The sequence below is a fragment of the Labrus mixtus genome, chromosome 11, assembly GCF_963584025.1.
Source record: "Labrus mixtus chromosome 11, fLabMix1.1, whole genome shotgun sequence".
Taxonomy (NCBI): domain Eukaryota; kingdom Metazoa; phylum Chordata; class Actinopteri; order Labriformes; family Labridae; genus Labrus; species Labrus mixtus.
This window is the reverse complement of record NC_083622.1, coordinates 29233728-29249120: the sequence shown is the minus strand read 5'-3', so window position 1 is coordinate 29249120 and position 15393 is coordinate 29233728. Positions and strand designations below refer to the sequence as shown.

The 15393-nt window shown below is 40.2% G+C and overlaps 2 protein-coding genes across 4 annotated transcripts; both read right to left on the bottom strand.

Moving 5' to 3' along the window:
- Window positions 1-105: 105 nt before the first annotated feature.
- LOC132984399 (collagen triple helix repeat-containing protein 1-like) lies at window positions 106-4697 on the bottom strand. Of its 3 annotated transcripts, XM_061051227.1 has the most exons (5): window positions 4491-4697; window positions 3543-3620; window positions 1797-2015; window positions 1465-1681; window positions 106-613 (listed from the first exon to the last, which is right to left on the bottom strand). In XM_061051227.1, exons 1-5 carry the CDS (start codon window positions 4599-4601, stop codon window positions 471-473), a joined length of 768 nt encoding a protein of 255 aa, XP_060907210.1. In that variant the 5' UTR covers window positions 4602-4697; the 3' UTR covers window positions 106-470. The 3 variants fall into 3 exon arrangements, with proteins under 3 accessions (XP_060907210.1, XP_060907212.1, XP_060907211.1); XM_061051229.1 differs by lacking the exon at window positions 3543-3620 and having other exon boundaries at window positions 4533-4692; XM_061051228.1 differs by lacking the exon at window positions 3543-3620 and having other exon boundaries at window positions 4491-4691.
- A 174-nt stretch (window positions 4698-4871) lies between these two features.
- LOC132984396 (frizzled-6-like) lies at window positions 4872-15309 on the bottom strand. Its single transcript, XM_061051224.1, has 8 exons — window positions 15154-15309; window positions 13642-14048; window positions 9289-9485; window positions 8619-9198; window positions 8007-8426; window positions 7173-7321; window positions 6664-7083; window positions 4872-6472 (listed from the first exon to the last, which is right to left on the bottom strand). Exons 2-8 carry the CDS (start codon window positions 13825-13827, stop codon window positions 6301-6303), a joined length of 2124 nt encoding a protein of 707 aa, XP_060907207.1. The 5' UTR covers window positions 13828-14048; window positions 15154-15309; the 3' UTR covers window positions 4872-6300.
- Window positions 15310-15393: the final 84 nt, after the last annotated feature.

Sequence of the window (15393 nt, the reverse complement as noted above, 5' to 3'; positions counted from 1 at the left end):
ATGTTTGTCTTGTGAAATACATTAAATGTATTACTTGTGGCTACATTGAATCCAGTGCATTGTATTGCAAAGCTTCTAAACAAGAAGAAAGGTAGTTTTAGGTACGACCTTTAATAAAGATGACTTTATTGACAATAATAATGAAAACAAACAGGTCATATGAGGACAGAGCTGAAATGTTGTCAGTGTCATCATGTCACAATGTATGTTGAGTGGTGACTGTGCACCAGTAGCACCCACAAGCAGAGAAGCTACAGTACAAAGTTTATTTCTGGTAGACAGAATGACAGTGTTCTTGTTTATAGGCCTGACAACTATTATAGTATTTAAACAAAACAATAAAACATTCAAGTTACCATCAGTGATGCTGTGACGCCTCAGCTAACCATACCTGATCATTTTGGAGAGCCAGATAACATACTGTTATACCACCAAGACTTGTCCCTCCCTAGCTTGGAACATGCTTTGTTTTATTTGGGCAGTTCCTCAATGATAATCCTGGATACTGAATTCCAGCCTGTAGACGCGTCACCTCTGGGGTAGTCAGCGCAGGTTCCCACCCACACAGCTACGTCCACCAAGCCTGCTTTGATGCCCTCGCACAGCCCTTCAACTGGAGAGAAAATAAAAGAAGGCAAATGGATTTGAGGGAGAGCCAAATCTGCCTGCAGAGATGGAAATTGTACACCCTAACCAGGACTTTCCAATACTCATTTGGAACAGTAGGTTGTCACTGCTTTTTATTTTTTATTTTATTTTATTTTACAGGGACACTGCATATTAATAAACATTTCAGTAAATATGCCAGAGTTAGCCAAAAGGCTAATTTTCATCTGTTGTCCCAGGCCAGATTTTATGAAAGGCTCCCTAAAAAAAACAAACAAATTCAAACATTGCTAAAAGCTACAAAAACAAGTATTAGTAAAAGCACGTATCCAATAACCTACTAAAGTAACTGTAACGTGCACACAACAAGACAACATGTAACACTATATACAATGAACACGTACAAATTACAAATGACACAAGGCCACATAAAAAACATTGAGTGAGCTATACCTGAAGCTCACCTCAACAGACAACTAACACGCAGGCCACATTCATTTAAAAAACAGGACACGCTTCTGGATTAAACATAGTCCAGCACATAACCACCTTTTAAAACTAGCAGTTATTACTTTTAAGTTATAAAACTGACTTACAAGTTATAGGCTAAAAACAAACTTAATACGTTTAAGAGATGCTGTCGAGCTGATTTTGTTTTTACTTTTGGAAAAAGCAAGGCTAACTTCACATTTGTTGCAGTCTAAATACAAGTTGATAAAGTAACATATTTCTCTCAGCTATGAAGAAAATACCTATATTGCCTAAAATATTTAAATAATGCTGCTTATTATAACTTTATGTAGCACTAGTGGAAAGTGTTGGTACACATTAACTATTGGACAAAAACTATGTTCATACCTGAGGATGTTCTATGGATGTTGATAGTTGAGTTGAGCTCAGGACTTCCTTGGTCTAAGTAGATGATTGACTCTATAGGCAGGGGTCCTGTGCATTCTGCTCCATTGAAGGTGAAGTACCACCTCTGGCAGCACGCATTTTTACACTTCAGTCTGAGGGAACCGCTGAAGAGGACTCTGAGGGCGCTGTCTGAGCGCAGCTTAGTGAATGTACAGTCCTGCAACACACCATCCAACAAATGTTGCCACTTCCATGCTTCAAATTTGTATTTTGCATCCTATTGACACCCACAATCTTCAGAAAACTGTACTACACTGTATCAAGATACTTACAGCTACTTTACCCAGGTCGATTCCATAATTCAGAGAGTTCCAGGCACACTGCTTGTAGTTGGGCCTCCAGGGCTCCTCAAAGATCTCATTAATACACTCTCCTTTCTCACCTTTGACCCCATCACGACCAGGTATGCCTGGTGTACCTGGGATGCCATTGTTTCCTGGATTACCCTCTCTGCCAGGGTTGCCTGCTGGACCCTGCATGCAACTGCCAAACTGAAAAAAAAAAAAAAAACAGGGATGAAGTAATGAAAGTAGAAAAGTACAACAAAAACATTTGAAGTATTTTGTTATCTATAGTTTCTTGTGTAGGATTTTCTCCCTCTTTCTGTTGGGATAAGTCCCTGTTTGGGCTGCATGCACCACTAACACCTGGTGGCTGCCAGACTACACCCCATTAACCAGTAAGTAAGTATAAATACAGCTGGGATTCAGACCAAGGAAAAGCGACAGAGTCAGCAACCATGCACCTATGAAGTGAATGAAAGATTGTGTGTTAATGAGGAACTGAAAGCTGACAACCTAAATTAGTGGGAGTCTGCTCACACATCCTTCTGTGTGATTCATTGTCCAGCTGAATCTTCTCCTATGTTTAAACAGGTCTTTCTCAAGCTGACTCACAGAAAACACACAAAGACGGCGGCGCTTGCCAAAACTTTCCTACCACATACAGAGATAGAAACAATGGAGATCCAAGATAACTTTGTGTATTCTTTTCTTTGAAAACAGAGATTAGTGTGTTGTTTATCTGTTGAAACTATTTTAGTTAAAGATGTATTTTGATTTGTAGTTATCATATTGTACATATTCCCTGAATACACTACAGACATAAACTGACACGTAAAGTTATTTCCTGGCCTTAAGCAAACAATGATGCCAAAGGATTTTAATCTGTTTTTTTAAGTCTTTGCTGCCCCCTTGCTCAGCAGGCAGCTGGGGAGCAGTTAAAGGGCACATGGCCAAAAGGTATTAAGCCAAGAAAAAGTCCCCATGCAAGAGAAGAAACAAAGAGCTATGAATCCAGTTACAACATCTTGTCTCAACTTGAGTCCATAAAGTCTGAAAGTCTAATTTCAGACTAGTCTTAAATATAGGGAGAATTACAGTAATCTTATAGCAGCTGGTTATTGTAACAGATGGTTGAGAGCCTGTTTTAGTCATTAAGTGGCTGAAATGCTGGAGCAACCTCAGATGTGAGGTCATAGTCTCTGTAGGAAACTGGGAAGTCTCCTGAGGGTTGGTGCATGTGCTTTAATAGACCTGGAATTTGTCATCAAGAAAAATCAGCCAAGTCTTTGATGCACCTTAGCCTAGAGGAAATTCAGCTAAATCCCTTTGGTTGATATTAATAAAATATCTCAGTATTTTATTATGGGTTGGACTTTTGGAGACATTTCAAATCAAGCTAATGAATCGACCCTCTGTGAACTCAGCTGCACAACTGAATTTTACATTTGCTACCAGTCTGCTTTTCCTATAGTGGAAAAAACTGCCACCATGAATTAAAATCCAGCCCTTCTGACTAGTAGAAGCACACAGTGGGTTACTGTAGCTGAAGCTTAAAGGCTGCATTGGCCACAAAGTGCTGAGGAATCAGTAGCTCTTCATGCATTTTGTCAACACAGAAGCAGGCCTGCAGCTCTCCTGGAGCATGCAGAGTGTGGGCATAATGCTTGGCTTTGAGAGTTGCTTATTTCAGTGGATCTAGAGAGGATACATATAGGATTTTATGATCAGGCCTACCATTTGGTCCGAGTAAGATGATCCTCTTTCTTCAGAGTGTGAAGTGCAGTTTCGCTTTTCTGCATCATTTCCAGTACACTAGATACAGATGTTAACATGACATGCATTTCCATTATACACTTCTGCAATGCTCTTTGTGCTCTGAGGGATTATGGAGAGTTGAGCTATAGTTGTCAAAATAAATATGTAAAAAAAAAAAAAAAAAAAGGGGGGGGGGGGGGATAGACGCCAATGGATCCCTCAGAGTCCTAGCAACATAAACAAAAGTTTCACATTCATTTGAATCCCAAGAGTGAAGGAGGGGAATGTGTGCCGGCTTTGTTCCCTTAGGCCTACTCCACCTACAGCATGCAGCGTGATGTGATTTAAACACAACCATAGTGTTTTCAATGATTGCTGTTAACTTCAATGGTTAAACCCTGTTATCCTTCTTTTTCCCGAATTTTCGAAAATATTACACTATTTGCAAAATGAGTAAATCATAACTTCTTCAAACTGGAAGGTTAACAAAAAAAAAAAAAAAGACAAAGACAGACATGAGCCAGACCCCAACTTCCTTAGGGTTTTTTTCTCTGTCCACAAAACCTGGAATCATAGAGAACCATCTGTAGGCCTACAGAAAAAACCTACTGTTTCTCAGAACCACTCGTTATATAGGCTACAACAAGCAAGCATGTAGTTCATGAATATAATCATCATAATAGTACTTCTCTTTCCTAGAAGATTCTTTGTTTAAGACAGCAAAAAAGCATGCCAGAAAAATGAAGGGATGAGTTTGAAAATATAACGTGCAAATGTTAATACAGCTGCATTAAGGAAAAATAAAAAGACAATTGAAAACATAGCCTAATTTTATTTTCATGGAAGCCCGTGTGTCGGTGACTTCTGGTTTTAGAAAGCGTCACGTCTTTCCCTGTTAACGTTATCTCGGCTGACTGTCTCTCTTACCTTGTCAGCGTCTGGATCCTTTCGGTATCCTCTATTTCTCACCTTTTCCACGCCATACAGAGGCAACGCCAAGCAGATGAGGAGCAGCAGGCTGGCAACAAGAGGAGACATCGTACCAAAGACAATCGACAACCGGGAGCTCCTTCTGAGGTCTGAAGCAACAGTCTGACTCCAGACAGCGAGAGTGCAGAGGAGGGCAGGGCAGGAAGAAAGGAGCCAGTCAATTTCCAGAAACGAGGAAAAAAAAAAGTCTCAGAGCATCCTTAACGATGAACATGTGGGCAGCAAAGGGGTGCATGTGCAACACATTGTCCTTTTTCAATGTGTTTTCTTTAGCTCGTCATAACATAAAGTGTTAGTTAACCACTCAAACTATTTCCATTTATTATTCAATTGTTTTTTTTTATTAAAAATTCAGTTGGATTGATACAAAACTGAGCTGACAGGAAAGGCAGCGATACAAAAGACATTAAAAACATATCAAAATCGTATAAAGAATCTGGAGGACTGATGTCTACATACTAAACAAAAGGCCCACATCCTGTATGCAGAATAAGAATATATATGTACTCTTATAACAAACAGACAGGGATTTCTCTTTAATCAGTTTTACTAGAACAGTGTTGTGATCCCAAATACAAAAGGGTAAGATACTTGAGAGGACAAAAAGTCCTTCATCAGCAGAACAGACAATGCAGCATAAGGGCTGTTGAAGAAATCTTGTTCTGGAAGTATTTGAAGAAAAATGTGTTAGAAATAAGCCCTGAACAAAGTCTAACATGTTCATTTTTGTGTTCGTGACTTTTTATACTAAATAGTTGTATGTTTGTGCTTCTAATGATAAGTGGTGTAAAGCCATTTTGATTGTAGTAGTTCTTAATTTATCTAAAAATCATAGAAATGTATGCAGAGAAGACAGACTGACATCACATGCAAAACACATGTAGGTTCTTTGAAGCTCTTGGAAGAGGAGGAGCTACTCTAAGGAAGGCATGTTCTTGTAAAAGAAAATGCATAAAGCTATACTTTCTCCTAATTCAACATACACTTCTTTAAGAGACACATTTACACCTGAACAAGTGAAAGTTCTGTTATTGAAAGCAAACAAAAAACACACATTAAACATGGTTTACAAACAAACTGTATCCACTTTAAGAGCATGTCCTTTTTACAAAGGATGAGTAGCAACATGAGGTTTAAAGAGAAACCACCTCTCCAGTTTTAACATCAGGACAAAACAATAACAATAACCACAGGTGAAGACTTTCCTTAAGTTGAATATTTGGTAATATCTATTCTTGACCTTACGTAACATCACTCAGTCCAGTGTAAGATTTAAGTTCTAAAAAAAGGTTTAAAATAAAAATAATAGAATATTTACATAAATAATGCATGTTGACTAGTATGCATCCTATGCCGTTGATCTACAAAACAGTAGTACAAATGTTTTTAATGCATGCTTGCGTGCATCAGATGTACAGGTGTGTACACAACTGTGCTGTAACATTCAGATAGTCCATAATTAATGAAGAAAGCTTTGTAAAACTGAAAGACACAGTTGTCAGCTTTACTTAATGAATCCACATCTTGTGACTGTTGTAGAAATACCACATTAAAAATACCAGGGGGTATGCCATCATGCTGGCTAAACATTCAGTGACCATACTCTAACCAATGATCATGATTTAATGTATGGAGCTTTTATGATGTATGACACTAATGTGTATTTTGTTTGAAGAAGACAAATGATCCAGCATCATCTGTGACTGTTGTCCGATTGGGTTCAAGGATGGATGATACATTGTGGAGGTCAGAAGTCTCTGCAGCTGCTGTCCTTTTCCACCTTGCTCTCCTCTGGTGCCTGATGCACTGGCTGGTGAGTGGTGTCCTGGATGTCGCTGCTCTGTGATAGGCTTAAAGCTGGATGCTGTGGTACACTTGGGATTGGCCTGACCTCTGACAGCTCGTTTCTTGGAGTCATCCTAACCAGCCAGGGCACAAAAGAGATTACTGATGGTTATACCACATGCAGTTTTGTTTTAGTTTCATGTCTCTTATATTAACATGTAAAATACCACACTTAGTTTTAGTCTTGCATCCGTGCTGTAAAGAAATAAATAATATGAAGCACACAAGAATTCAAGCTAACATATTTCAAATCAGTCTCACTCACCTCCCATCTGCGACTCTGTGCATGCTCTCTGAGCGGCTGCTGATCTTACTGGAGCTCCCCCCCTTGCTACGTCTCTCTCCCCTCTCCCTGTCTCTCTCTCGATCTCTCCCCCTCTCCCCCCTCCTGGAGCTCCTGCTGGGGGTGCCCCAGTCTAGGTGCTCCCTGTTTAAGGCCTCCGACAGAGAGCCTTGCATATGGGGGTCATGATTGCCCAGCACAGAGGTTCCTTGATTGGTTGTGGCGGGGGCAGTGGAAACATTGGCGGGTGCAGAACCAGTGCTCGTGCCCATTGACTTTGAGATAACCTTCAGCTTGTGGGAGCTTGGCTTGTAGTGTTTCTTCTTGTGCTGGACGCGGCTGTTGTGCTTGAGGAAGAACTCGCAGGACTCCTGGAGCACCCTTCTGCTCTCACTGATAGGACTGTTGGTCAGAAAACATGAGCGTATAGTCACATTCTTTTATTTCTCATGTCACCTGAACATGTTACAGGAGAAGAGATGCGGTCTTACTCTCTCTTTCGGGTCCTGTTAAAGAAGTAAGCCCACTCAGAGCAGGTCTTTTTGCTGCTGACCCAGAACACCGCAGATATTCCAACCACCAGTGTCATGAGGTATTTCACCAGGAACAGGGAGAGGTCAGGACGTTCAAGCTCTGTTGTCTAAAACATAGAGACGTGTACAAATCAAGATAGACTTTTTGTTAGTTGTGCAAAAAAAAAAAGTGCAAAACTAAAAAAATGATGAGAAGAAATTGCTTCAGATGCTTCAGCACTTTAAGATTCAGATTCTCACAATTAACAAATGACGAGCTAGTTTTGCTCCTTTCTTTAACATAGTTAGTTAAGTATGCGTAAGCATTTTGAATGTGCACCTACATCGCCTTGTTCATTTTGTACACATACACAATACGTAAACTCGAACATTAACTCAGTGTTCTCTATTAATAAGAAAATAACAAACTGCACCAATCAAGTAAAGACACACAACAAAGTCCAGTAGATAGTAAGGGGGCGCCAGTAGCCTGTGGTTAGTTGCGCCTCCAATGTACAGAGGCTAAAGAGCTCCTGTGAGGAACACAAAAAGACTCCAGGTCTCATTTTTACCAAGTGCAATTAATATGTTAAACAACAATTAGCTATGGCTAATTGAGGAGCTGTGGCTCCTTTCCTGCATGTCATTCCCCACTCTCTCAGATGATTTCTGAATCTATCAACTGTCCTATCTCACAATAAAGGCAGAAAAAGTTCAAAAACAAACCTTAAAAAAATATATTTCCTATGAATACTTTGATCTTAACTTGTCTGTAGCCAAATCACCTTCAGGAAATAAATGAGCCACAGCTACCTTATAGGAGCAGGGGATGCTGTACTCCTGACAGCGGTCATTGATCCACGTATTCTCCCAGGTGCTGCGGTGACTCTGCTCATAGGTGTAGCAGGCTAACAGTGTGACCAGTGGTACCAGGTAGAGGCAGCTGAATATGCCGATTCGGATCATGAACTTCTTCAGCTTCTCTTGGTTGCGCTCATCATGCTGGATGACCTGCCGGACGTTGTTTAGGGAAACGATGCCCGCCAGGATGAGAAAGAGGCCGACTACGACGCCTACACACAGAGGAGCCAGAACAAAGTAGCGCAAAGCATCCAGATCATAGAGCCCCACAAAGCAGACTCCACTGATGTTGTCCCCTTCAACCTTGTTCATAGCCAGCAGCATGACAGTTAGCGCTCCAGGGATCCCCCAGGCAGCAGAGTGGAACCACACCTAAAGACAGAGGAAACATAGGTTCACATTTTCCAAATATGTCTCCCATTTTTCCACATTTCAGTGTTATAGCTTGAATTTGCACATTTTAAATATAGAGATATGTCTATTTTACACATCTTCACATTTTTCTCTTTCTATCTCTGCCTCTGATACAAACAATCTGTAGTTCTTCAAATCTTCAAACATTACCGCTTTTTTCTCGATGGCCTCACAGCTCCACTTGGGTCCGGCTGCTAGGAACCAGGTGATGGTGAGTATTACCCACCACACGATTCCAGCAATGGAGAAGAAGTAAAGCAGCATAAAAAGCAAAGTGCAGCCTCTGCTCTGAGAGCCTAGCACTACTGTATCCACTCCACTAGGGTGTGCTGCTTTGGTGCAGGCTGCATTGTTCCCAAGCAGGAAACCAATGAAGTATATGAGGGAAACAAAGCTGTAGCAGACAGCATAAAAGATGATTGGGCGCTCTGGGTAGCGGAATCGTTTAACATCAATGAGGAACGTGAAGAAAGTGAAGAGTGTGGCGCCCAAGCAGATGATGGAGCATATGCCGATGAAGCTCTTTGCAAATTCAATGTCATGGGGTTTGAAGTACATGTTGGAGCAGGGAGGAGAACAGTCCTGGGCACCCAGGAAAGATGATCCTTGACCCGGCTTGGTCTTCAGCTGCAGTGGACACCAGAAGCCAAGGTCCCTCTTAGCTGATGAAGAGCTAGTCGGGGTGGTTGCAGAAAGTTCTAAACCATCTGGAAAGCCACATGACTCCAACCTGGTGAAACAAAAATCAAATTCTGTATTCAACTTATTGAGAACCAGAGGTGTTGCTTCAGTTGATTTTCTGTAATGGCTTTTTTCTTACTTGTCACACTGTAGCTCAGGAGGCCAGGTGATACCAAAGATTCTTATATTCTCCTCGCAGTCAGAGAGAACAGTCTCGCACTGCTCTCTGCATGGGCTGATCACCTGGTTCTCCTCGGTGCATTGTGGGATAAACGCTTGGCAAAGGAAGTGATGGACATCTGGAGAGCAGCGCAGGTTTGCCAGGGGCATGAACGGCTGGAGAAAAATGTTACATCAAAACAGAGAAAATGAAAGGCTGTTTGAAATTGCATGCTTGAACTTATCAAAAAAACAAGTTAAAAATGGACTTGCTCAAAATGTTCTAACTAGGTCCATAGTAGAAAAGTAAATAATTGATCATTTGGAGCTGACAGTAGCAATATGGCTAGATGATGAAAATACCGCTGCAACCCGGTAAAACATTGACTTTTTCCCCATTTATATCCCATTGGCCACCTTATGGGCATAAATAACTTAAAATATGATGTTCTGAGATGGATAGTTGTAAAATGATTGATGGATGTTACATATATCAGTACCTGGCAGGCTGTACAGTGTTGCTTAAGAATTATTGCATGGTCTTGCAGAGCATTGCATTTCACTGCCCATGTGTATGGGCAGGTGACAAATAAAAATGTTCAATCTTTTTTTATTATTATTTTTCCATCTTCTGCTGTATTCAGACATAAACATACACCCCTACTTCACCTGGACTTTTTCCTGCCAGCCCCAAAGTAACATGTCTGTGTGAAGTCAGGGTGAGCTCATATGTTACCGCATCAGGTAAAAATCTGGAAAATGTAATGGCATGATTAGGTGATGATGACGTATACTTCACATGACTAGTGATCAACCGATGCTGTTGTCATGCAGTACTAAAGGACCTGTAACGTTGCCACACTTTCATTGATACTGTGGAGACTACTGATATAAAGGCAAAAACTGCCATTTAGCTCCTGACACTGCTTCAGAGGCCATCTTCCATTTCTTTTTAACACTATGACCTCAGCCTCTTTTTCCTGCCTCCTGAGACCCTCCTGTCCAACAGAGACAACTTCACGCTGTGAGAGACATATGTGAATAACAACTTTGGGAAATTCCGGCCTTTCCTGAAATGTTCAGTACTGCATATGTGAAAACATGTTTTGCTTTATCATTTGAAGCTGTTCATGTTAACCGCTGAAAAAAAAAGACTTAGGTTGACATGGTAAATCTAGATATACAATGTGTTCTAATGCTTTTTGGTAAGGGGTAACAAATCCAAAACAATGGGAATCACTGCCCTTATAAAGTATTAACTTCATCTCATATTCTGCAGAGATCTATGGAGCCACACAAAGGAGTCCATTCAACAGCTGGGAATCACGGCCTTCCGTTTCAACACACTGGTGAAGGGCTTGAGGACTGAGAGGTGGGGGGCGGGTGTGGTGTAGGTGGCAGGAAATGAGTGCACAGTCGACAGGCCAGTAAAGCTGGAATGTACAAGGTTGTTGAGTTTTTTTTTTATAGATATAAATTTGACAACAGCACAACATGTCTAGATATACCAATGACACAGCGAACACGATATACAACTTCATTCCAGTTAAAAATGTCAAGATCTAAATGCTTCTACTTACTCTGGAGGTTTTTCACTCTGAACTACACCAACACAATGTGGAACATTTCAAGAGTATTGGGAGACTTTGTTTAAACTGCATAGACTGTTATCATACTAAAACAAATAGATTTTAAAGCCGTTAAAGAATGGAATAGTCTTCCAACTAGTCTTAAACTCTACAAACCTCTGCACTTTCACCCGGGAAGTCAAAAAATTGATTTTAAGGAACCAGTCCTGTCAGCATTAATGTGTCATCTCGACAACCTTTTAGATCTCTCAGGGGAACTTGTACATAATGTTTTAATATCTGTAAATTGTTCTATGTCTTTCTTCTCTCTTATGAAATGCGTGTGTGTGTGTGTCTGGTTGATTTGTATTTTGCTGTTGCCATCATCTGCCCAGGGACAACAGATGGAAATTAGCTAGCTAGCTAAATCTGGTACAAAGCATCTCTTCTCTTCTGAGACTAATGTTTTTTTTGTACACTGTCCCTGATTCAAATAAACGATTAAACTAAACTAAACTCTTTTCTGCAAATATTTAGAGACAAAAAACACACACACACTACAACACAGTCCACTATTCAAAGTTTCCTCTTTTTTTTCTCCTGAAATCCAGTCTGGCAGTAGGCCCGTGTCTCTTGGGCCTGGGTTGACAGTAAGCGTCCTTGTTTCTCTCCTCTGGAGGTCCTGTACTCCTTCTCAATGAGCTCCCCATTACTCAACAATCTGACCTTTATCTGGTTTATGCTAGAGTTACTGTGAAAACTGCCCTAGTTTTAGAAACTTCAACCAGGATCATGGTAGAAGTTTAGCTGATTTGCTCCTAGGAGTAAAATCCTCTGCAGTGTATTCACTGGCAAAACTTTTCAATTAATAAATCAAATAAAAGGTCAGAATATAATTTAGAAACTTTTACCAAAACGTTATGACTTCAAATGTTCTCTGTCCATTGCACTACATCAAAAGGTCTTTGCAGTCTTTTCTATCACTTCAAACCTCTCTTTTTCAAAAGCTGGCATACTTGTGGAATCTGGGACTAGGGGCGGAAAAAGGTTAGCCCTCCTCCGGAAAATCCTACTGATAGGCCTGACTGAGCCCATGCTAGAAGAAGTGGGCTTGAATACAGCATCATGGCTTTTAGATAAACCATAGTACACTTTCTAAGACAGCTATGTGATGTTGAGTACAGGCCAGAGAGCGTAATCCTGTCACCTGGGAGACAGTGTAGGGGGGACAATGAGTGAGTGATTAACAGAGAATACTCTCATTGTGGTATGCTGGGTGACTTTGCGTGAGACTAGGTGTCCCCCCCCCACCTTCCTCCAGAAATCAAAGGCCCTTCACAACAAAGTCGATAAAGTTGCCTGTGGCAAAGTTTGCTGTGAAATAAAAGGCTGATACCTGCTAGCCTGCTACCTTTGCCAGATGCCACACAAAGGACTCCCTCAACACATCACTGTTCATTCTCAATGCTCTGACACCAAATGTGTGTAACCCAAACCCTGGCTTTCAGGAATGCCAAGACATATTGCAAAAACTAGAGAACCCGAGTTCCCTGCTGAGATGAGATACAAGACAAAAATGAGTTGGAATGCATGTTGAAAATCAAGCGTAATGTAAAAAGTGATATCTGGAGAGATTGTCACTAAGATTTGATGTAACCTGTAAGCATTGCTAAATGCTGATACGTGAATTACCCTACATTTCTTTTTTTAGTAAGAAAGTAGACATTTTTAAAGAGGTTTAAACATAATTGTTCTATTCATTAGTTCAAACGGTGTCTAAATGTTTTGATGGGGTGGGCATCCCATTACAGCTGTTGAGTGACATCGAAGTGCTGCCATTGCAATCACTGACTGGAATTGATACAATATATTTTGCCCTTTTTAACAGGCAGTGTAGGGTTGCATATCATAAGCAATTGAAGACATTAGCCTCCTTTCTATATTTAATACCAACCCATCATGTTTGCAGTCTATTCAGAAAGTTAAAGTTAATAAGTCTTACTTCTTGGTCACGATATTCACATATCATATGCTAGGCAATATATAGAATTTTTTAGATATCCATATATTTTCAAACAAGATATAGGGTAAGACAACATTGTTGATGATGAGCATCAAAACGTTATTATAGTTCAATCAAAAAGCTCATCAGCAGGCAGACAGAAAATGAAATGAATAAACTGGAGCCACTAATAGTACTTATCAAAGCAATTCTTTTGGGATGATAATCATCTTCTTCAAATGTGACCTGAATTACTAGTTTTATTTTAAATCAGAGATTTCTTTACTAGGACAATATGATTAAAAATCTCCAAGGAAACCCAGATTTATGAGAATTTTTTGGAAGGACAGGCAGCTGGGAAATCCCTCATAAAAATGATTTTGCCTATATTCCATGAATCATATTGGACAGCTTTACAGCTTACTTCCAGTTCAGCATTTAAGATCAATACAACATGTTGGGACAGCCATTAAAACTTAAAGATATGTTGGTTTTATCCATATTTAGCAAGGTTTGGTATATAGCCATTAACTGTTCTGACTCACAGAATCACTTGTATTGATTGGCTAAAAGACAGAAATTTATATTTTACACATCAAGCCTTATAAATAAGTTTACCTAGAAAAATAAGAAGTGTTTAAAAAGTTGCTTCATATTTTACTGACTGATTCATCTGCTTAGCAGCAAGCCAGCAAGAACAATATTTGCAAGTTAAAAGGGGATAGTGATATATAATAATGTCTCCAACATTACGAGAGCTCACCTCCATCTTACTGGCTGCCATATCCTGGTCGTAGTGCTCCATCATGTTGGGAAAGAAGGTCATGTTGTAGGGCATCCCCAGGCAGCGAAACACATTGATAGGCTCACAGGTAAACAAACTGTGGGCACTGGAGCCCACCGCCCATATCAAAGTCAGGCAGGCCCACAGTGGTCCTGGCATCAACATTGCAGCGGCCGATTGGGAAGGAATGTGCGTGAGTGAATCCAAGTAGAACAGGTTTCTTTTTGGCTCACTGTGCGGATATTTTGGCCAAAGCTTTGAATTCCCCGAGCTCACAATGTCATCTACAGTTCATTTCTCCTGGGGTCATCTTAGTAGACCCATTGGGCACTGGAGAAAGTAGAATTTTCCCATGATTCACCAGGAAGGATAGGAAACCCACAGCTCTGTGAATAAAGTATTCAAATTGAAATAGGTTTATTCTTTCTGCTTTACAACAACTCCTTTTTCACTAATTGATATTGTCCACATTAATGTATTTAAAACTAAATTGCAAATGCAGACTGAAGCCCTAACATCAAAGCAATTAATTACAACCCTATTTGTAAGACAGCGGGAAGATACATTTAAGCTAATCAAATTGATAGTTAAGTTATTCTAAGCACCTTTACAGTTCCCTAGAGGCCTCAGGAATCCAGTTGAGAGGTTCTGTTTTGTATCAGTATAACAAAATGAAGGGACCAACATTCAACAAATCCTAGTACAGACTTGAAGTGCATGTATTACAGAGGGTGGAGAATGCTAAATATCCAGGATGTTTCAGTATGAGTCTGAGCTTGCTGATGAACATAACGTTGTCACAGTTTCTAATGCACTCATTGGCATGTATAATGCTAGCCCTATGAATATGCTGTATGTGCAGGACTCATTTATGACATGTCATTTTCAGTATACTAGCATACAATGTGTGTATAATGTTAAAAGAGCAAATGGAGTTGCCCATGATGTTGTTTGACTTCCTAAAGATGATACTGTAGGCTACTATTTTTTTTGTCTACGAATGGTAAGAGTTCACCTAACTTTACCAAATCAATGTTCAGAGTAGCTCAAGTAACAACCTTCAACAAAGTAGCTTTTAGTTCCTACAGCTAAACAACTGTTTAATAACAAGGGAGTCATATTTGATTACTAGCATTAACTTTTGGGTTAGCATTTAAGCAATGATTTAAAAACGTAAGCTAAGTATTGACACGAACCATCAACAGTTTCCATGTAGCAAACAGACATGAACATGTGTTAGATCTTTAATACATTTCTATACGTAGTATTTCCCGTCGGTATTCCCGATAATGCTAACTTCTAATAATAGTTCGTCAATCTGAAGGCAGCAATGCTGTTTTGCCGTGAATGAGTTGCCAAACGCGGGGAGAGAGTGCAGTAAATATCCCTGCTCTGGTCACTGCCATTATGGGACGGGGGCCCGGAACAACTTCGGTAAGGAAAGTTAAATGCACAACTTTAAGGGTAAAAATACGAAACACAAACACTTACCCTAACTTCCAAGTTGTTTGTGTAACAGCTGACTACAAGGACAAACGAGTTTCCATATTTCCGTAGGGAATCTGGAAGCGTGTTTCCTGCGATAAGCTCAACACAGTTCCTTCGTCTTTTTCAGCCTGGTCGCTGTGTAGTGAAGATGCCTTCAAGTGCAGTTGGAAATGTTCTCATGCATGAACGGCAGTGAGCCATGATTTGTTTTACAGCCATGCATAAAACAGCTCTGGTAAAAAA